Genomic DNA, 22,631 nt, shown 5'->3' with positions numbered 1-22,631 from the left:
TGGCTTTTAAGTAAGGCCACATCATGTATGACTGGCATGATGTCTTGTTCTAATGTAGAGGTACAGTGAAGACCTACTTTATGCTAGATGTCGAGGTGAAAGACAAAGATGTACAAAATACGCTCATATAGTAGCCCAGGTGGCAGAAAGAAATCCCCATAATTAAACACATTGCCTTGATTAGGCATGTTAGAGTTACCAAATGCTGTGGGAACACGGAGGATGGAATGAATGACTCCAGTTTGGTGGCTGGGAAAGGCTTTATTATGCATTACCTGGAGAACAGGTGATTTGGGGGTTTCGCTTTGCTGCTGAGTCTAGTATTCTGTGCCAACTATTTGGGTGGCTGACTTCTAAAAAAGCATTCTATTTTACCCACTGGGCTTCTCTGAGTCAGTAAATGATCATAGTGTTTTATTGTGCAGTTATCATGTCTGGGATCATCTACTGGGTCTGTGAATCACTGAGCGAAGACTGGTGTGTTCCTGCCCTCAGAGTGCTTATGGCTTGATAGAGATGATGAACCTGTCATCATTCGAAATAGATGAAGTCTGTGATTTTGAAGTGCTGTGATTGGGGAGAAGTTGAACATGAATCTCATTGGCCAAATAGAAAGTGAGGTGAGGTTGGTCACAATAGGCCCACACAATGGAAATTTCGATCATCCATCAGGATTTTAAGGTATCTCCTATATTTCTGACCTCTGAGCAGAAATAGCAGCTGTTTTGCTATTTCTGATGAACAACCCATCTAGCCTATGTGGGTTTTTTTTTCTATCAGCGTTTTAAAATGTACTTTTAATATGGGTCACTCTGTTAGGTCTCAGGCATTTTTAAGCTGTGAATACGAGGAAATGTGCATTAAGCGACTAAGAGAGCATGGGGTAAGTGGGCACCTGCAGAGTTGAAGCACTAAAGCCTGAAGCCTAGTGATGAAAAATATTTAAAACGTAATTGGTCAATAAGTAAAAACAGCAGCCAGAGTGTAAAATTAGATTTGGCTAGTCTTAGTTAGGGACAAAACTGGGTCCCTAACTAAGAGCTAGCACAATGGATTTCATCATGATTTTGATGACAGAGACGCTGGGAGGAAGGACGTACTTGGTGCTGATCACACAGAGTACTGAGGTGTCAGAGCCCAGGGACAGCGCTGGCGGAAGACAGCTAAAGGCAGGAAGGATTCTCAGCCCATCACTGTGAACAGAAAAAACCCCCACAGTCAATGACAGATTATTCCCTTCCAACACTTATTTTAGACTAGAGGTTCCCACAGCTGGAGGGTGTTCCCTTGGCTTGGCTTGTCATTTGCCTTGTGGCCAATATAGAATCTTCAGTTGTTTCCTGAGTCCAGTGGGTGTGTGAGAGTCGGGTAGACCAGCACATTTCGTTCATAAGAACTGAAGAAGGCCTCCATTTCGTGCTGTCCTGCTCTGATAGCAGGAAACTGGCTTGAAGAAGATAGCATCCTAGTATCCAGTGGTCTCCCCATTCACCTCTATCCATACTGAGTTTCCTGGTCACCAGTAATAATCAGATACCCTGTGGGTCTAGCCATGTGACTTAATATAGGCTGGGAACTTCTATTTTTATCATAGTCTCTCTGGATTTATAATTAATTAATTACTTTCATTCCATCATTCATTCATCAAACATTTATTAAGCCCTTAGTATTTTCTCCTCATTTCTGGGACATTACCTCATCGACAGAAGAACTGGCTTGGTTTGGCAGTTGCTGAGTTGTGGGAATGTAGGAGATACCTTTAATTAGGGATTATATCTCTATCTTATCTATCCTCCCCCCCTGCAACCACTGATCTTTTTACCATCTCCATAGTTTTGCCTTTTTAAGAATGTCATATAGTTGGGATCATACAGTGTGTACCCTTTTCAGACTGGCTTCTCTCATTGAGTGATAGGCATTTAAGGTTCCTCCATGTCTTTTCATGGCTTGACAGCCACAGAGAAGATCCTCTTGCCTCCTCTTCATTGATTTTTATTTATTTTCTTCTTCAGATCAGGCATATCACTAACAACAGTACTTCTCTTCCATCTGCTAGCTCACCAAAATTTTAAGAATATTATGCAAACTTTTTAGCCACGAACCTGGCTCTTTACCAGGAAGGCAGACCTTGGGCAGTTGACTCACCCAGTTTCCAAGTGTAATTAAGTGTTCTTTTCCCACACTGGAATTGTAGGTAATGTTATGAACACCTGATTTTGGGGGCAGGCAGGTGAGTAGTTGGAGCTGATGAGCCACGACATTTATCCCTGGTGTAAGGGGGCTACAACTCCTATTTTACAGCGGCAGTGTAGAGGAGTCGTTTGAACGTGTAGAGTGCTAATTCGAATGCGCTTTGTTCCTCCTTGATTTGTGCTGCTTTTGCCATCACGAGGGTTTGCTTCATGCTGTTGTCGGTCATAGACTGCAGTTTTATCCCCAGGCGCCTTCTTTGCTGCGTGGTAGCTCAGAAAGCAATGTAAGTAATTTACTAGTAGCAAATGGTTCACATGCTAAAGGAGTATTTTTGTTGTTGTTAAGAGTCTTTTTTTTTTTTCTTTAGTAGTTTTAGGTTTATAACAAAACTGAGGGAGAGGTGCTGAGACTTCCCATATACCCTCAGCCCCCAGCACACACACAGGCTCCCACATTATCAGTATCACTCACCAGAATTTTTCCACAGGAGACCTACATTGGCACATCGTATTCACCCCAAATCCATAGTTTACCTTAGGGTTCACTTCTGATGTTGTGCATTCTGTGGGTTTGGGCAAATGTATAATGACATGTGTCTATCATTATATGATCAGATAGAGTATTTTCACGGCCCTAAGAATCTGTGTGCTTTGCCTCTTCATCCTCCCCCGGCAACCACTGACATTTTACTGTCTCCATCGTTTTGCCTTTTCCAGAATGTCATATAATTGGGATCGTTACAGTATGTAGCCTTTTCAGATTGCTTTCTTTCACTTAGTGATACGCATTTAAGTTTCCTCCATGTGTTTTTATGGCTTGATAGCGCATTTCTTTTTAGTGCTGAATAATATTCTGGTATCTGGATGTATCACAGTTTATTTATTCATTCACCTACTGAAGGACATCTTGGTTTCTTCCAAATTTTGGAAATTATGAATAAAGCTGCTATAAACATCTGTGTGCAGGCTTTTGTGTGGACATAAGTTTTCAGTTCCTTTGGGTAGATACCAGGGAGCACTATTGCTGGATTGTATGGTAAGGGTATGTTTAGTTTTGTAAGAAACCACCAAACTGTCTTCCAAGGTGGCTGTACCATTTTGCATTCCCACCAGCAATGAATGAAGAGTGCCTGTTGCTCCACATCCTTGCCAGCATTTGGTGTTGTCAGTGTTGTGGATTTTGGCCATTCTGATAGGTAATGCAGTAGTATCTCCTTGTTGTTTTAATTTACATTTCTCTGATGACTTATGATGTGGAGCATCTTTTCATGTGTTTATTTGCCATCTGTATATCTTCTTTGATGAGGTGTCTGTCAAGGTCTTAGGCCTGTGTTTTTTTTTTTTTTTAATAAATTATTTATTTATTTATTTTTGGCTGCTTTGGGTCTTGGTTGCAGTGCACGGGCTTCTCATTACAGTGGCTTCTCTTGTTGCACAGCACGGGCTCTAAGCGCGTGGGCTTCAGTACTTGTGGCATGTGGGCTTCAGTAGTTGTGGCTTGCGGGCTTTAGAGTGCAGGCTCAGTAGTTGTGGCGCACGGGCTTAGTTGCTCCACGGCATGTGGGATCTTCCTGGACCAGGGCTCGAACCCGCGTCCCCTGCATTGGCAGGTGGATTCTTAACCACTGCGCCACCAGGGAAATCCTGGCTTGTTTTTTAATTGGGTTATTTGTTTTATTATTATTGAGTTTTAAGAGTTCTTTATATGTTTTGGATCAGACCTCTATCAGATGTGTCTTTTGTAAATATTTTCTCCCAGTCTGTGTTTTGTCTTGTAATTCTCTTGATATTGTCTTTTACAGAGCAGAGGTTTTTAAATTTAATGAAGTCCAGTTTATTAATTATTTCTTTCATGAATTTGTGTCTTTGTTGTTGTATCTAAAAAGCCATTGCCATGCCCGAGGTCATCTAGATTTTCTCCTATGTTATCTTCTAGGATTTTTATAGTTTTGCATTTTGCATTTAGGTCTGTCATTCATTTTGAGTTAATTTTTGTGAAAGGTGTAAGGTTTGTGTCTAGATTCATTTTTTTTGCATGTAGACTCACAGTTGTTCCAGCACCATTTGATGAAGAAGCTATGTTTGTTCCATAGTATTGCCTTTGTTCCTTTGTCAAAGATTAGTTGACTGTATTTATGTGGGTCTGTATCTGGGCCCTTTATCCTGTCCCATTGATCTATTTGTCTATTCTTTTGCCAATACTGCACTGTCTTGATTACTGTAACTTTATAGTAAGTCTTGAAGTCGGGTAGTGTCATTCCTCCAACATGATTCTTCTCCTTTAACGTTGTGTTGACTATTCTAGGTCTTTGAAGGAATATTGTTTCCCTTTGCCAAAAAACAGATATGTGATGGGTTACATTTCTGAAACTTTCAGGTGCCTCTTTCATACCATAGAAATAACATCTAATAATCTTCCTATGAGGTGACTAGTCTCGCTTCCTCCCTCCGTCTTTGTTTCTCTGTCAGTATTTCATCTACTCAGAAACATTTATCGAGTGTCTAGTTGGCACCAGGTACTGACATTAAATGGTAAGACCCAGTCCCCAGTCTGTGTGGAGCGGGAGAGGTGCTGACAACAGTGCAGGGTACCACCTGGGTGACATGCTTTCAGAGCTGGGAGGAGGGTTCACTAACTGGTTGAGAGGATTTGGGAAGCTTTTACAAAAGGACATACATTTCAACAGGGCTCTGAAGGATGAGTAGATGATTGTCCAAATGGAGAAGGATGGGCAAGGGCATTCAGACGGAGGAAACAGGAAGGGGGTGGTATTGGGAAGCACAGTAAACTTATTACAACTCAAGTATATGCTGTGTGGTGAGACATGAAATTAAAAAGAAAGTAGTTCTGAGTGGATCATGAAGAGTCTGGTGTACTGTATCAGGAGTTTGAAGTTTTTCCTGATTAGGGTTATTGGATATTTTGTTTTGTTGAGATAAAATTCACATAACATGGTATTCACTATTTTAACCATGTTAAAGTATACAATTCAGTTGTTTTTACTATGTATGCAAAGTTGTGCAACCGTTACCGCTATCTAATTTCATAACATTAGCAGTCCCCCTCCCCTTGTCTCCCAGCCTCTGGCAACCACTAATCTACTTTCTGTCTTTATGGATTTGCCTGTTCTTGGACATTTCATATGAATAGAATCATACAATATGTGGCCTTTTGTGTCTTGAGTTACTTCACTTAGCATAATATTTTCAGAGTTCATCCGTGTTGTCGCAATGTATCAATACCTTGTTCCTTTTTATGGCTAAATAATATTCCATTGTATGGATAGACCACATTTTGTTTATCCATTCATAAGTTGATGGACGTTTGGACTGTTTCCTCTTTTTTGGTTATTATGAATGATGTGGCTCTTCGTGTACAAGTTTCCTTGTGAACACATAGTCTCAGTTCTCTTGGGTATATACCTAGGAGTGGAATTGCTGGGTCAGATGATAACTCCATATTTAACTTTTGAGGAACTGCTGAACTCTGCCAAGTCATTGGAGATTTTTAAGCCGGAGCAAAACAGACCCACGTTCTGTTTTAACATCACACACTTGAGGACAGTGTTTTCTTTTGAGCCTGCGTATTTCTAGTGCTGTTGCCTTGTCTTCCTAGTTCAAGGCAACACAGTCCACAGCAGTGAAACCTATTTGGCTCTTTAAGATTCCATTGGTGTGGTTGCTATAGAGGAATCTGTATCCAATAGCGTAGAATGGGACAGAAAGAAGTGCTGTCAGGGTATTCATGCTCTCTCTCTAGGATGTATTGTAGAGAATGAGATTTTCTATTTTAAAGAGAACCCCTGATTAAATTATAGGCTATTATTAGGGAGTTTATCATACATATAAACTGTACTTCGATGCCCTGTAATTTGTTGTAATTAATGCAGGAGTTCAGGAGCAGAAAGCAAGGATCAGGCTGTGGCATGCTTTTCTCTTTTGCAACACCTGGCTATTATTGGCCTTTTTTCACTCGCATTAAGGCCTGTGTGTGTTTGTGTGCATTTAAACAAACATTATCCTTTTTAGGAAAGAATTGCAATCCTTTGACTCACTGAAACTTAAGGAGTCTCAGTAAGAAGTTAGGTGTCTCTGGCAAGATAGGATATTGATCAGTGAATGTTGAAAATCTCTGGAACTGAAGCTCTGCCAGGACAGTCTCGTCTGTATGTGTTTGAGTGTGTGCACATGTTTGTATTTTCACGTACGCACGTGTGTTGGCTTGTGGTGTAAAAAAGGCAAAAAGAAAAACTTTTCCTTTTAAGGTTCTCTTTGTCGAGTTATGGTTTTAGCCTTTTCCTTTCTTTTCTTCCTCCCTGTTGGTTTATTTCAATTTTGCATAGCTGCGGGAACGCTGACTTTGTCAGCTGCTTGATGATGCAGAGTTTTAATTGACTGTCAACTTGAACATTCATTACATAGAAAAGATTTTAGATAGTGCATGGCTCAGGAACCAAACACATGATTATACCTGAATAATCACAAACTGAAGTCTTCTCGGGGGCTTTGAGGACAGAGGGGCCGAGGGAGGCAAGCCTTCCCGTTTGTCTGGTTCCATGCCCGCGTATGTACTGTTTATCTGGTCCTGGCAGGTGGAGAGCAGGGTGGGCCACCCTGTACCTTATCTGGATTTACAGCTGTGAACACTCTTGGAAATGGCTGGGATGTGCTGTTTCTCTCACGTTGGTACCTCTGTCCATCTAAGAGTTAAAATTATCCTCTTTGCCATCCTGTGTCCCAGAATTCTAGGACAGCTTGTCCCCAACATCCCCCCACCTCCCACGTTTTGTCTTTTATGGTAGAAAGCGTGTACATTTATTTCTCATTTGCCCAATATAATGCCGACCAGAAAGCAATGCGAATGTTTTGGTACCTACTGCACTGTCCTGGGAGAACTGGGTTTCCAGTACGTTCTAGCAAGACTCTTCTGATATTGCTGATTGTAAAGGGAGTTTTCTAGTGAGGAAAAGACATTTTAAGTCTTACCCTTTTCTTAATAATAACAATGACAAAACAATCTGGTTTCTCTCTCTGGTCCTCCCACCCCAGTAGTTTTATGGAAAAGCTTCACAGACTGAGGAGTTTAAGGATGGTCCTCATGTGCTCCCCCTCTCTAAACTGTCACATCCCTGCTGACCATGCACATGGGAAGAGATAAGAGGGTTTGACTGACCTTGAACTGCAGAGGAGGGAAAGGCAGATGTAGCTGTCTGACAGCAGCAGTGACACTGCAGGTCCGTAGTTAGAGTGCACAGAGTGCTTCCACTGACCTGTTTTTTGTTTTTTTTTTTAAACTTCGGGTTTATTTATTTATTTATTTATTTATTTATTTATTTATTTTATGGCTGTGTTGGGTCTTCGTTTCTGTGCGAGGGCTTTCTCTAGTTGTGGCAAGCGGGGGCCACTCTTCATCGCGGTGCGCGGACCTCTCACTATCGCGGCCCCTCTTGTTGCGGAGCACAGGCTCCAGACGCGCAGGCTCAGTAATTGTGGCTCACGGGTCTGGTTGCTCCGCGGCATGTGGGATCTTCCCAGACCAGGGATCGAATCCGTGTCCCCTTCATTGGCAGGCAGATTCTCAACCACTGCGCCACCAGGGAAGCCCCACTGACCTGTTTTTAACTACAAAAGAGCGTTTTCTTTCTGTCTCAGATATCCTTGGGCAGTGGGGGTAAAAGAGATCGATGCATGGGTGGTATGCACCGATCAGACAGCTTCAAGTGTTATTAATACCTTAGTAGAGTGAAGTCTGGGTAACTTCACTAACAGAGTGAAGTCTGGGTAACTTTTAATGATCCATAGTATAGAAATATCTTTACTCAAAGCAAGGCAGTAAAGACTGTGATACTGATGATGAACTGCTGTTTACTTTTTTAAAAATGTTGCATTTGGAAACATTTACATTTAGGGGCCCAGTTTGCACCTGCTTCTGTGTACAGCCTCTCCTTCCAGGTAGGAGCCTATTAATTGGAGACCCCGATCTCTAGATTTTACTTTTATCCCTCTATGCATCTTATGAAGTTGTCAGTGAGTCGTTAGAATGCATAACTCAGTTTCCTTTCCCTTCCTTCTACCTCAGGGGGGAAAGTGAAATATCCCAGAGGCTGCTGCTGGGAGAAAAAACAGATCTGAATAATCCAAGGGCCAAAGTATGAAACATGTCATGTAATATGTTTTTACAGAAAAGCTTCTATGTCAATGCTTGTCTCATATGCTGTGGCACAGACGAGGGAGGGGAGGGCAGCTTGGTTGTTGAAGCCCTTCCTTAGAAGCATTGGGATCATGAAAATCACCCAGAAGTGGTGTTTGTATTTTCATTTCTATTTTTAGACTTCAGTGAAATTGACGACTTGCCTACAGTGGCTGGGAATCCCATCCCACTCTCCTCACCTCTGAGGTTGCCATGCAGAAAAGGAGCTCCAGGCTCTGGTCTGTGTGGTCCTGCCTTCAAGGAGCAGTGTTACCTTGGGCAAGTCATTCTCCTTCCTCAACAGAGTTTTCTTCTCTAGAAGCAAAAGAGCTGGGCGTGAGTTTTTGAAATCCTTCCCTTATTAAGTAGCTTAGGCTAAGTCATGCTGCAGTAGTATATGACCTCCACCTCTCTGTGGCTTTCAGAGCCAAAGGCTCATTTCTTGCTACCTTACATGTGTGCTGTGTCCACTGCCTTCTTTCCCTGGGGCTCAGGCTAAGCAGGCAGCAGTGTTACCTGGACACTGCAGGTCTCAGGGCAGAGGGAAGCGGAGCTGGGAACCAGGCATGGACTTGGAAGGCTTCTGCTTGGGATTGGCGTGTGTGTCACTCCCTCCTCCATTTCACTGATCCCAAAGCTAGTCGCAGAGTTAATTCAGCTATGACCCTCTGGGAGGGGAGGCCCCATGGAGAGTGACAGCATTGAGAACAGTGATAGTGGCCTACCGTCCTCCTGTCTCCACCATCCTGTGATTTAGGCTGAGTTATGCTGAGACCTTGGGTAGAGGCATAACCAAAATCACATCTTAACGTTTTCAGATTTTCATGGCTATTCCCTATTTGAGGCATTTCTGCTGAACTGGACTTGGGATGAATACTTCACGTGTGAGAGGGGTGGGAGGAATATTTTAAAAGCTGCACGTACTCGGCCTCTGGGTTCTCTTGCCTTATTTGTGGTTCTGTGGCAGTACAGTCCATACTTTCCAGAATGCCGTGTGGAATTTCTCAATCTGAGAAGTATTAACAGACCTGCATGTGAAATATACTTGCATAAGTGCTTAGATAAAGTCCTCATATATAAATTAAAATAAGAGAGGAAAGATCTTAGTAGTACATCTGTAAACATTGAGGATAATGTTATGGGGAGTAATTTTGAAAGAGTCCTTTGATACCACTGGCAGAAGTACTGAATGCATGCTTTACTGATTTAACTCAGTGTGGCATTTTTTTAAACTTTCTTTTCAGAATCTTAGGGGGAGGAAAGGACATGGAGAAGTCACATATTTTCTTGAGTTTGGATAGAAGTATTCCAGATAGATGAGATGTCTAGGGGTGGGTTTATAGTGTCTGTCAGTTTCCAGGTGTGATGTTTAATAGCACCGATTATCAGGAAGCCTTTACTGCTTCACCCAGAGAAACTTGCATTCAATCCACAAATTAATCTGTGGAGACTCAAAACAAAACAAAAACCTGAAAATAGAAATGTTACCCTTATTCAATAAGCATAATTATGTTCACCAATTCTTAGAGGGAGAGCAAAATCTTCACCTAAAACCATTCATTGGACCTCAGCAGTCAGATGGACTATTTCCAGGTCTTTGAATATAAAAAATATTTAAAAGCTTTCCTTGTGGGTTTGGGTTTTCAAAGAGGATCCCTTTGGAAAGTTGGCAAATACTTACTTTCCTGGCACAAGGATTGGTTTTTTTTTTTCTTTTCCCCTCCACCCAAAGCTATGACAGGGTGGAGTGGAGTATACTTCCATGAAATTGCATGTTTCCAAAATAGGATTCAGTGTTATATTTTACTGCTGTTAGAATTGAATCTCTAATCAAAAATAAGCAAAAACCAAACATTCTAGAAATAGAATTTCAGCTCATATTCTCTAATTTGGTCTTCATATAGGATAGAATTATTATATCTTATAAGAGTACCTTTTGAGCAGAAATGTAGCAAACAGTCAATTAGCAAAGTGGTTCAGATTCCATTCTTGTTTCTGTGATCTCATGTAGTAATATCCACAATCTCAAATGGCAATCACACCGTATCATTAACGCTGTTCAGATTCTCTCGTAGTCTGGATGGCTTGCAGGAAGGGGCATTGCATTCTTCAGCTCCTTGGTTTTGCTTCCCAGCACAAGCCTACATTTAACCTAAATGACCGGGAACAATCCTGGTGTTCCTTGCTAGTGGATTGGGATTTGCTGTTGCCTAGTGTGGGATGGATCTATAATAAATGGAACCTGCTTATACATTTTATAGAAGTGATAATTGTGGATGAAAGTTGGGATCAGCAGGGTAAGAAAACTATAACTATTGTTTTGCTGGGTGCTGTGGATTATATTTCCCAAGGTCTCAGCAGATCATTTTTGCCTCCAAGGTGACGTGTAAAAGGCCCTAGCTGTGGCAGATAATGCTAGGATAACACCTTTTAGGATGCTTTTCTCGTTGGTTCTTAAATACTAAACCCTTAAATAGTGCACTGGAGAGAGAAACGTGACAGCGGTGGCCCGAGAGATGGTGAGCATCCCTGCAGGGCAGACTGTCTTAGACTTCTCCAGGATGTCCTCGGCATCCAGCCGACTTAGACGTACAGGAAGTGCTTAATGAATATTCGTTAATATCCATGTGTCTCCTGGGCTTGGAGAGCAGAAAATGAGTCAAACAACTCCAGATACGAAGGAGTGAATGCACGTAGAAGAGTTTCAAACACTGTTTGAATAGGACGGACGTGTAGGCAAACGTTACTATCCTTTCCCACCTTGAAATTGTGTCTTCTGGTTTGTTTGGGTTTTTGGGTTTTGTGCGTGTTGTTCTTGCTGTTGTTTTTAGAATCCCATTGTACCTTTCTTTAATAAACACTAACATTCCTTCCTATCGTGAGATTTTGTTTTTTAGTTCTTTGGTTGTTTTTTTTTTTGTTTTTATTAACAAAAAAAATTAAATATCCTTTCATTTTTCTGAAGAAAGACCCAGCGGGCTCCTCTGGCCATAGGATGATGTTAACACTTTTCGTCATCCCTCTTTTCTTCTTATTCCCCCAGTTTTGAAAGTGTGGTCTTCAGATTCTAAGTGGCTCTTCTTCAAAGACCTATCTGCTTTCACAGTGAACTCTTGGCACTTAAAAGGTCTTTGATGACTAAGGACCCCCTTGCTTGCCTGGGTTTCTACAGGAAGGTGTTCTCCTTTTTGAGAACTGGCTAGGTTATAAACATAAAAGATCTTCCATGAATGGCTCCCAGGCAATTCCTAAAATCTCTTGAAGGAAAAGTTTCCTCACATGAATGAGTGGACCTTTTACTGTTTCCTGGAGAACTGGCCCAGAGGCACAAGACAGGCGCTAGAGGAAAACCGAGAACCAGGCTGGGGACAGGGAAGGAGTATGGCAGCGGGTGCTGAGGAAAAACCATGAAGGAAGATGGAGGGCGCAACAGAAAACATGTGCTGTAGCTTCGCGTGAGAAGAAAGCTTCTGAAGCCTGTGTTTCCCTCTTAGTTCAGGTTTTACTGAGCTTTCTCCTAGGAGATGAACTAATAGTGTGCATCGTTAGATTATGTTTTTAGGCAAAAATCTGTTATTTAAGTAAGGTTATAAAAGCCCTGAGCTTTGCTTGGACTCGATAGGGTGCATACTCCTTGAAGCAAAGGTGCTAGTGTAAAGCATTTTTGTTGGAGCTCTTGGTTTGCTGAATGAAACCATGGAACCTGCGATCCTTGGCACTTGCCATGTGCAGGCTGGCTGTCTCTTTCCCCTTGAAATGGGAGACATGCAGGCACACGGCAGGCACGTGGATCATGGGAAGGTATGGGACCACCCTTCTGTGATGGTAACTCACCTTGTGTGAAACATTTGAAAAATATGCCAGAGCTTGGGGACTTGACCTTAGTGAACTGGGGAAAAAAGGAAGCCAGAAGGTAACATGGCATATTTTAACTGCAGTGATTCAGGTTTCTTTAGTCTTCAGTACTTTGATTCACTCTCATGCTGTTTCTTTTAATTCGTTTACAATTATTGCTTCGAAATGTTTTCATTTACTCTGATTCTCTCCTATGAAGAATGAAGAGGCAGGTCATGACTTCCCCTTTTCCCTCTATCATATATTATTGCCAGAAACTCCCTCAACAAAGAAAAAAAATACACACACACACACACACACACACACACACACACACACACAGAAAGGTGGTGCCTTCAACTTCACAGGATTTTTCAAAGTATCCTATCTAGTATTAGCTCCAAATTGTGCACATTCAGAAACAGCAGAGCTGCCACTTCATTACCAACAAAAGATTTTTAATCACAAGTTCTTATATGAAACCTCTGTCCTATTTGTTGGGATTTAGAATCCATGATACCTCTAACCAACTAAGGATATAATGACTAGGTGAGGGCAGGGCAGTGTCCACTGAGCTCAGAGCGGTGAGTGGACACAAAGGTTTTCTACAGGTACCAGGGACTTGTCTCTGAAAAGCAGTCAAGGTACTTGTTAGGTACATTTATTGATTTAGTCAACTGATATTGGCAAGAAGTCAAATTATTGATTCGATACTGGACCTTGTAAAATGATTTTGAATACTTTAGGTGAAAGATAGAATGGTAGTAGGAAAAATAGGTTGTTTTTCTATTAGACATTAAGTTTGACTATAAAAAACTTTAGATAACTCCGAGTGTTGGTCCTTCTAATTTGAGTGTAGGTTTTCCCACCAGAGACAGACATGGTTGTCTTTATCCTGTCCCGTAAACCCAAGAGGAGCGAAGTAGAGACTATTTTGTCGAGCCTGATTCTTCTGCTGAAATAGGTGTTGGATTGATATGTTATGATGTCCATGATATCAAGGTAGAGGCAGCAATAATTAGCTCTCAGGGCTGATTGCCTCTCTCCAAGAGAGCTGGGCTTTGGGTCACTCCTGAGTTCCCTTGATTGACATGCCAAAATTTTGAAGAAGTACAGAGTTATGGTTACCAGGGGCAAAAAGGTTGTTAGCATTTGCCAAGAATTAATGCCTAAAAAGTGTGACTGTTCTAGAGGTAGCTGTGTTCTAAGAGTATGGTCAAAGGAAGTGGAGTCCTGGGATGTAAAGGTTTGGGGTGAGGAGATTTCTAAGTGCTTAGGTAATTCTAAGTGCGATTTTATTGGCGAGGAAACAATAACACTGTATTAGTTTCTAGAACAGTGGTCTAGTCTGAGGTTGATATTGTGTATGGGCAGAGTCTGTCCGTCTGAACTTTGCTGCTTGGAGGATGTACTTTGGGTTGGAAGGCTCCGTATCACATATGATTAGATTTTTTGTGAGTCACAGACATGGAGGGTGAACCTGGATCTGAAAAGCTTTATCCTGTGCATTAGCAGAATTCTCAATGATTTGGCCTATTTGTCTTCTACACCCCCAAGCCTTGGGGTTTAAGAAATGGTGTGTTTCCAGAAGTTTTTCAGGAGTGCACACACTGTTGAATATGGCTTTGGCAGCTGTGCTGTTGTGGTCGTCGAGGTGTGGAAGAGCGTTTTTGTTCTCCGTCTCTTGTTGTGAAGAGCTGGTCCTTATCAGTAGTTCATCCTGCCGGCCCACAGTGAAATGATGTGATGAGAACACTCTCGAACTCAGAGTGAACGGGACATGGCACCTGCCACATCAAACAAAGATAAACACAGGCAGAGGTCACTTTCCATCTTTTATAGACCTGACCTTTATCGACATCACCTGTGTATCCTGCTGTGTACACAAGGTTTCACATCCAGAGGCATCGATGTCATGGGAATGTATTCCAAGTATGTGTTTTTAAGGTTATTTGTTCTTCTGTTTCCATGAACAGATATCAGTATTACCTGCAAGTCAAAAAAGACGTGCTTGAAGGGCGGTTGCGATGTACACTGGAACAGGTGATCCGGCTGGCGGGCCTAGCTGTGCAAGGTAAGAGAGTGGGGACCGGTGTGTGACAGTCCGTCTTCTGTTGGATGCTGGTGTTGCTGGCCTCTCAGAGGGAAAGTTAAATTTACTTAAACAATCCCTTAGTAACTCTCACTTTTCATTTCAAGGTATCTTACATTAAAAATGCAGAGATAGTGATTTTTGGAGGCAGGATGTTGGATTTCTCAAAGCTGTTTGCAAGTTGCTCATGCTTGTATAATTTTAGTTTTATTTGAAGAAGCAGCAGCTTTCATCCCGCCTCTAAGTAAAGCTACATTGCAGGGTTGGTGGAACATTTTCTTAGAATTTTTTCACTGCCCAACATGGTCATATTTTGTGGCTTGACGCTATGACTGTGTGACTTTCACATCAGTTTCAAGTGTGAGAGCTTAAAACATTATAGTGTAATTTATTCCGACACAGTTAAAGAGAGAAATTTAGAATGCAAGATTGTAATGTGGAACAACAAATGTGTGTTAGAGTACATTTATCTTTCAACTTGTCCTACTTAGATTGATCAGACACCTATGTTTTTATCTTCTCTAAGTTGTTACACATATTTACGTAACACACCATGTAATTTTTTACATATATTTATACATTACTCTTTATTGAGTGGTAGCTTCATTGTCTTTAGTCATGTTGAAAACAAGATAAAAGTATAATTTTTAAAGAGAGACAAGTTTCCCTTGTAGTCATGATTTTCTTTAAAATCAGATACCGTCCAAATGCAAGCCTGCCAGCCTCCAAGTCCTTGCTGTGTGGATTGTTGTTGTAGAAGCTGAGAACTGAACTTCCCATCTGTAACTGCACTGAAGTTAAACCTTTTGGGTTTGAAATGTCTAAAGAGGCAGCCTTTCCTTGATAACTTTCATTTTTGGGATATTAGCGGGTTAGCGATTTTTGTTGGACGTATGATTCCTAGTAGTTAACTTCTCCTGTTACCCTGTGGATTGGAAGTACGCAAAATATGTTGTATCTCATCTGTTCACCTAAAGGCTGGAAGGGGAAGGAGCAATGCCCAGAACGATATAACAAAACCATCCGTGGTTATACCTGAAAAATCATTGAAACAGTGGAGAAGACACCCTTAATGGGGAGAAGAGAGAGAAGATCCAATGGGTCCCTCATCTTCAAATTGGGTCTTTCTCCTTTAAAATGCTTCCTTTTCACTTACTCTCTTTTTTTCCCTCTCACTCTTTAATCACTGGGCTATTTACAGGCATCCTGGATATTGGAGGACCCTAGTGGTAGCTTTCAGGCTGAAGGAAGTTGGTGAACTTACTCTGGGTTCCCTTTTCCTTGGGTCCTTGAAGCTCACTGTTCAGTCTGATGAAACCTCCTCTAGCTATAATATTTGTAAAATAATTTTTCTGAGAACCCTTATTGGGCAGTTAGAAAGCCACATCAACAGAGATAAAAGTTGTGATGAAACATGACAACAGATAACTGACCTTGGAATTAGGCAGAGCTCACGATCTTTGGTGTTCCTGAGTACCTCACCTTGTAATTAGTTATGTGCTGAGCTTGTAGGTACATCTTTGCCTTCTTGGTAACGTCTTTACACTGGCCTTCTGTGTGGATACCCTCACTCTCTAGCTGTTGTTACCTAAAAGATACCTGAATCCATTTCTACCTGATGCTAAACATTTTACATGAAATTAAAATTTCATGCTGTTTTGAATTTTTGTTTTTTTTTTTTTTTTGAGAGCAAGTAGGATTAGAAGCAAGACGTTTATAGATTTATGATAGAGGCTCACTGTATTCATTTTACATGTGCTCAAACTTACAACTGTGAGATGAAAACAGGACAAAACAGAATTTTGGGCATCTTATAACATGTGGAGTTGTTTAGAAGGTGTAAAAATTTGCAAGGATGCTTGCCAAGGGTGATTTACAGTGGGAATTTCCAGCTTCAAATATATGAAGAGATGCAGATGGGTTTGGCTCTTCAGTTCTCTAAATTAACCTTGAGTTGAAAAGTCCCCTTGGCAGATATTATTAAGATATGTGTTGGTGAATACTTAATAAAAAGATAAATATAGATTTGTTTTAACTTTTTAAAATAGCTTAGGAATCACTTTCAAATTTCCCCATTCTTTCTAGAAAATTATGTAGCGGTGCTCATGTGCTGATATTTACATTATTGCTATGTAAAAGTGGGAGTAGCATCAAACCCATCTTGGCACTGTTTTTATTTAATAATAGTACAGAAGTAGGATAAAGTGGCGAGAGTAAATGTGGTGATAAGTTTACCCTATTTTATTCCATCTTTAATGTCATATAATAAAGACTCCTTCCCCTTCTTTTCTTTTCAGCTGATTTTGGAGACTATAATCAGTTTGATTCTCAGGATTTCCTCAGAGAATATGTGCTATTTCCAATGGTAAGTGTAATTTCCTTTTTCTTAATTAATTTTCTACCTTCTTTGGATATTTAATTCTTTCCTTTGAAAATCTCAGAGGAATCTACACACATATTCCTTAGGGAGAATGTCCCTGCATTTATAAAGTAGGGACAAGTTTTGTAAGACACTGAGAAAGGTAAAGATGCCTCTTCTTACCTCCTCAAGACACTTGCCTGCCCCCGGCCCCATCACACTAGCCTCCACTACTATGTTCTGTCTTCCTTTCTGAGCACACCCAGCTTGGTCCCATCCCAGAGCCTTTGTACTGCGCCTCCTCTGCCTGGAATGCTCGACCCCAGGTCTTCTTATGACTTGTCATTCAGGTCTTGATTCCAATATCACCTCCTCAGGGAAGCCTTCCTTTTCCTTGACCATCTGTATTATACACTCCAACCATCCGGCACTTCCTGCCCTTTTATGCGTGTACTTCAGAGCTCTTTCAGTATCTGAACGTGTTCATTCTTTCTTTCATTTTTATTGTCAGCTGGAATGTCAGCTCTATGGTCCTCAAGGAGGGACCCTATCTATCTCGTCCACTGTTGTCTGGCACATAATTTGCATGCATAAAAGTCTGTTGAATGTGTCCATGGAGTAAAATGTTTATTCCTGGGTTAAATTAGGCATGAGGCTAGGTTTTTATCCCTGGAGTATTTTTGTTTGTTTTTTGGTAGCTTTGGAGTAATTGAGAAGAGCTTTCACGAGGAAAGTTAAAACATTTGAAAAACCATTTTAGGGAAAGGCTATACCCACTCCAACATTCCGGCTCTGATTTTAGAAATCACGAGCATTTACCACTTCTTTTTCCCCTGAGGGATAAAGTTATATAAGAAACGGTGCTTGTTCTCAGGGCAACGACAAAGTGGCTGAGTCAATAGGAAGTTTGCAAAATCCTAATGCAAATCCAAGTGTAACAAAGTATGATAGGGATTTTATGTGGGGAGAGGTTACCTGTTTTGGGAGCTGAGTGTAGGTTGAAAGACTAATGGTGTGTGAGCTGCACCTTAAAGAATGAGCAGCATTGCAGCAGGCAGAGAGGGAAGGAGCAAGGGATGCTGTAGACAGAGGGAGAAGAAGCAGAGGCCAGGTGGCCTGCGTAACTGGGTGGGAGCCAGCTGGCCAGGCCGACGGCCGCTCAGGGGTGCGGAGGGGAGCGGTGGCAGAGAAGCCTGAAACATCTGAGGAGTTAGAACGTGTGGGCTCCGTCCAGGGGTTCGCGGACCCCATACTCTGAGGACCACTGGATTAGAGTAATGAGACCGTTTGCGGAAGGACGTCAGATAAGAATCTGTTGTGGTGTTCTCGGCAAGACACAGGAATGAGGTGTTGGCAGTGAAGATGAAAACAAAAAAGCAATGCAAAAGATATTTTGGAAGTACAGTGGGCAGAGCTTGGCATCTAAACTACTATGGCATATGGGAGAAAGTAGAGGGTCTGGCGACAGAGGTTTTAAGTTTTGAGAGACTAGGGTAAGTAAGGTTGCAGTTATTTCCTGTGTCAGTGATGAGATGAATCTAATTGGTCCAAAACTTAAAAAAAAATGTTTTTTAAATTTTTATACAATTCTTAAAGGTTACTTTCCATTTACAGTTATTACAAAATGTTGGCTGTATTCCCCATATTGTACAGTACATCCTTAAGCCTCTCTTATATCCAGTAATCTGTACCTCCCATTCCTTCCTCCCCTACTCGTAACCACTAGTTTGTTCTCTATATCTGTGAGTCTGCTTCTTTTTGTTATATTCACTAGTTTGTTGTATTTTTTTAGATTCTACATATAAACGATATCATACAGTATTTGCCTTTCTCTGTCTGACTTATTTCACTTAGCATAATGCCCTCCAAGTCCATCCATGTTGTTGCAGATGGCAAAATTTCATTCTTTTTTTTTATGGCTGAGTAGTATTCCATTGTGTGTGTATCCATACACGTACACACACATGCACATACCGCATCTTCTTTATCCATTCATCTGTTGATGGACACTTAAGTTGTTTCCGTAGCTTGTCAGTTGTAAATATTGCTGCTATGAACATTGGGGTGCATGTATCTTTTAGAATTAGTGTTTTCTTTTTTTTCCAGATATATACCCAGGAGTGGAATTGCTGAGTCATATAGTAGTTCTATTTTTAGTTTTTGAGGAACCTCTCTATTGTTTTCCACAGTGGCTGCACCAGTTTACATTCCCACCAACAGTGTACAAGGGTTACCGTTTCTCTAAAGTGGTCGAAAACTTAACCTTATTCTTCTAGGTTAGGGAAATACTGCAAAATCTCTAACTTTTTATGAATAGCTCTCTCCTTATTCTTCTTCCCACCAAGATAATAGCAGTATTATCTGCTGGCCCTGCTGTTTTTTATGCCTTATTAATTCCACCGATTAAATCAACCTCCATTCAAAGAGATTAGCATATTACTTAGCAGAGAAGTTCTTCATAGGACTTGGTGTCAATATCTGTAACATCTCAGAAGCTCACTCAAAAGTCAGGATGTTTTCTGGTGTGCTCGGCGGGAGGAAAGTGAAAGTGATACCTTAGAATTTTAGAGAACGTGTATGTTTGTGTCAAATGGAGACAATGAATTGGGTTGATAATTTTTCACAATTTTTTTTTTGTTTTTACCTTTCTCTCATTAAAGGTCTTTATCACATAGCCTTTAGGCAGAGATCAGGAGAATTTTCAAAGGTGATTACGAGCATGAGATGTATGAGTTTGTAGGTGGTAAAATGCTTTGACAGGTTATAGTGCTATAAAGCAGCAAAGGAGTTATTTTGTGTATCATACCTTTTTGAGAATAAGACCATGCCTCTGCTGGGCTCTAAGCAAATCAGATATTAAAACAACAAAGACCTCATTCAGTCTCACTATGCCAGACAGATATTGATGTTGTTGTCCTTGGATCTAAAACTTCCCTCTTTGGTATAGTAGCTGCTAGTGACAGTGGCTATTTACATTCAAATTGAAATTAATTAGCATTAAATACAATTAAAAATTTAGTTCCTCAGTTGCATTAGCTACATTTAAAAAAATGTTCAATAGCCACATGTGGCTCATGGCTACTGTACTGGAAAGCTTGGCTATAGAACATTTCCATCATTCCAGAAAGTCCTATTGGACAGCCCTCAGGATGACATGGCAGAAGCTGATATCAGCATGCATATCTGAATCGTGAATATTCCTAGGCTTCTGCCATCAGTCATGTATCCTCTCCTCCGCCCCACGACCCTGACCCCTGTTGTATCCTCGATACCCTGTGGCCTGTGGTCAGGAGGTTTAGAGTATAGGGGTCAAGTGTTCTGTGCCCATATCCTGGCTGTGCCACTTACTGGCTGTACAAACTTGGGCAAGTTATTTAACCAAAGCCTCCATTTTCTTATCTAAAACTGAGGATAACAAGCCTAATCTGACTGTGAGGCTAAAAGAAGAGAATGCACGTGAAGGACTTAATCGGGCACATGGTAAATTCTCAGTAAGTGTTTATTTAGTTGTCATCATAATCATCATTGTCCTCATATTATTATTATCATCAGCATTATTTTTCTGTCTCTGTTAGGCAAGCACAGGATGCTGAAGAGTGTGCTTTCCAGGCAACAATACTCTATGCACTTTGAAATGTGAGCAGACAGAGGACAAGCAGAGTGCATAGATTATCATTCAGCGGCTTCGCGTAACTTGAACTCTACTCAATACCCTGTAATGGCCTATATGGGGAAAGAGTCTAAAAAAGAGTCGATATGTGTATATGTATAACTGATTCACTTTGCTGTACAGCAGAAACTAACACAACATTGTAAATTAACTATACACCTATAAAAATTAAAACAAAACAAAAACCAAAAAACCCTCGCTTGACAATATGAAACTGACACGTTGCATATTGAGCTCAGCTCAGCTCAGCTCAATCAATGTTTATTGATCGTCTACTGTATGTTGAGAGTTTATAAGCTGGCATTGTTCAAAGCCCTGAGATGGGCCCTGGAGGCAATGTGGAGGCTTGCTGCTTGCTGACCTTAGATGCCTGTCATCTAGTAGAGGGAGGGAGACAAGGATAAAGGGTAAGATGAGTATCCAAATAACTATGTAAGAAAGACAATAGGTAGACTATGGTAAGAACTCTAAGAGAGACACACAGGGCGGAAGAGGTAGGTCCAGAGGGGGAAAGGCTTCTGTCCCACGCGAGAGGATATGGAAGCCCTGTCCAGGGAGTGGTAGGTGTGTCAAGACCTGAAAGATGGAGTGAGACATGAAAGCAGTTTGTGTTAGGAAGAGTCGGCCTGAGGTCTTGAACCCTTGAGAGAAGAGGTCTGAAGGGACGGCTGAGTCACACCGAAGAATGGTCTGAATGCCAGGCCCAGGTGTTGACCTAATTGAGTAGGCAGTGGGGAGCCATGGAAGGTTGCAAACTTTCTGCTTGGTTCCACTAGAGCTTTCAAAGGGAAGAATGCATTCCTTTGGTGGGGGAGGGAAGATGGGATGAATGGCTGTGTTTGATCTTATAAAGTAACCGAATTTGTCAAATGGCATTTCTGCAGCCGAGCAAAGAACAAAGTTAAGTACACAGGGCGCTCCCCAGGTGTGCAGCTGTGTGCAGGCTCGCTCTCTGCCATCTTTCATCCGAGCGCAGCCACTCTCGCCTGGCCCTGTGGTGGGACCACATACCTCAGGGAGGCCCCAGACACAGATGGAGGCGGTGGGGTTGAGTACAATAGCAGAGGGGTCCCTTTGGACTTTTTCTTCTTTCAGAGTAGGAGACAGCAGTTTATTGGAGCACTTTTTGATCTTCAGTTATCTTTATTTTATTCTATCGCCACATGCCTTTTATTAGCTTTTCAAAATTAATATTGAGTTATTCCTAATACTCGGTACCTAGATGCACAGACATAGCTGGATTCCTAAGCCACGTGGCATCTTTGTGATTCCACAGCACAAAACTGAAAACATCGAGCTTGTTTCCTATCATGGACTTGAGTTGTTTCAGTGGATGGCTAAACAGAAAACAGCAAATTAATCAGTAACACATGAAAAATGAGAGCTGCCAGCAATTCCCTCCGTCTTCTCTAAGGTTTCTCAGGACCATCTGCAGAGCTATAGAATTTCCAATATATAGTTATGTTCGCATGTTCCAGCTTTAAGAAATATTGATTTTCTCCAGTTGCATCATTTGAGATGGGATGTTTCTTGCAGTTTTGAGGTGTACCTTTTTGGGGGTAGTGTTTCATGAAAAGCTGTTAAATTGGACGTAATCTTTATATAACTGATAGTTTAGAACCAAAGGAATGAGGCATTCTGGATGTTTTCTGTGAAAACATCAGTCCCCCCCGTCAAGTGTCTTTGATGAGCCTTGGAAGGTTCACCGGGACACACAGCTCGGACCCCCTTCTAACGCCGCCTCTGGAGCTCAGAGGAAGACGGAGCACATCTGTGCCCTCCTTGGTGCTCACCAGCCTGGGGGGCGTGGAAGTTGCACCTGGGAAGGGCAGAGGCATCTGGGCTGGAGTCACCGAAAGGGATGGGATGAGCTATAGAATCTCCATGCCCGTCAGTGTCTCAGGAACTGATTGATCTCCCCATCTTGGATGTATTCCTCCAGACTCCATCTCACTTTCCTGCTCAATGTTTAACAGACCCTTTAAATACTCCCGCCGTCATTGAAGGGGAGTTGGGAAGCAATGTGTCCAGTTTACTCTAATCTCATGGGAGCCAGCACAACACTGGTCCAGGGGCCTGGGATTCAGTTGGTCGAGACACCAGCTGGTCAGCTCCCCACCTGTTACCTTCCGGAGCTCCGCTGAGGCGGCTGAGTGGTCGTGGCCTCTTTTGCTCCCAAGGCCCCATCAACTAGCCTCTGAATGAGCCAGCTCTGACTTCAGGTGGCTCTGAATTAGTTTGCTGGGATTGTGCTGGTGGATAAAAAGGCCAGGCACAGTCCCTTCTTGGGCTCA

The 22,631-nt window shown here is 41.7% G+C and overlaps 1 protein-coding gene across 4 annotated transcripts in view; it reads left to right on the top strand.

Annotated features, from left to right (window-relative positions):
• The window catches only part of PTPN14 (protein tyrosine phosphatase non-receptor type 14), a 168,561-nt gene that overhangs the window by 103,506 nt on the left and 42,424 nt on the right, over window positions 1-22,631 (top strand). For all 4 annotated transcript variants that reach the window (XM_082401376.1, XM_082401375.1, XM_082401378.1 and 1 more), the window contains 2 exons: window positions 14,193-14,290; window positions 16,606-16,673. In XM_082401376.1, coding sequence (XP_082257502.1) covers window positions 14,193-14,290; window positions 16,606-16,673 — 166 coding nt within the window. The remainder of the gene's footprint in view (window positions 1-14,192; window positions 14,291-16,605; window positions 16,674-22,631) is intronic.

The sequence above is a fragment of the Balaenoptera borealis genome (genome assembly GCF_965194805.1).
Source record: "Balaenoptera borealis genome assembly, chromosome: 1".
In the NCBI taxonomy this organism is placed as follows: Eukaryota; Metazoa; Chordata; class Mammalia; order Artiodactyla; family Balaenopteridae; genus Balaenoptera; species Balaenoptera borealis.
This window is presented reverse-complemented; position numbering and strand designations above follow the sequence as displayed.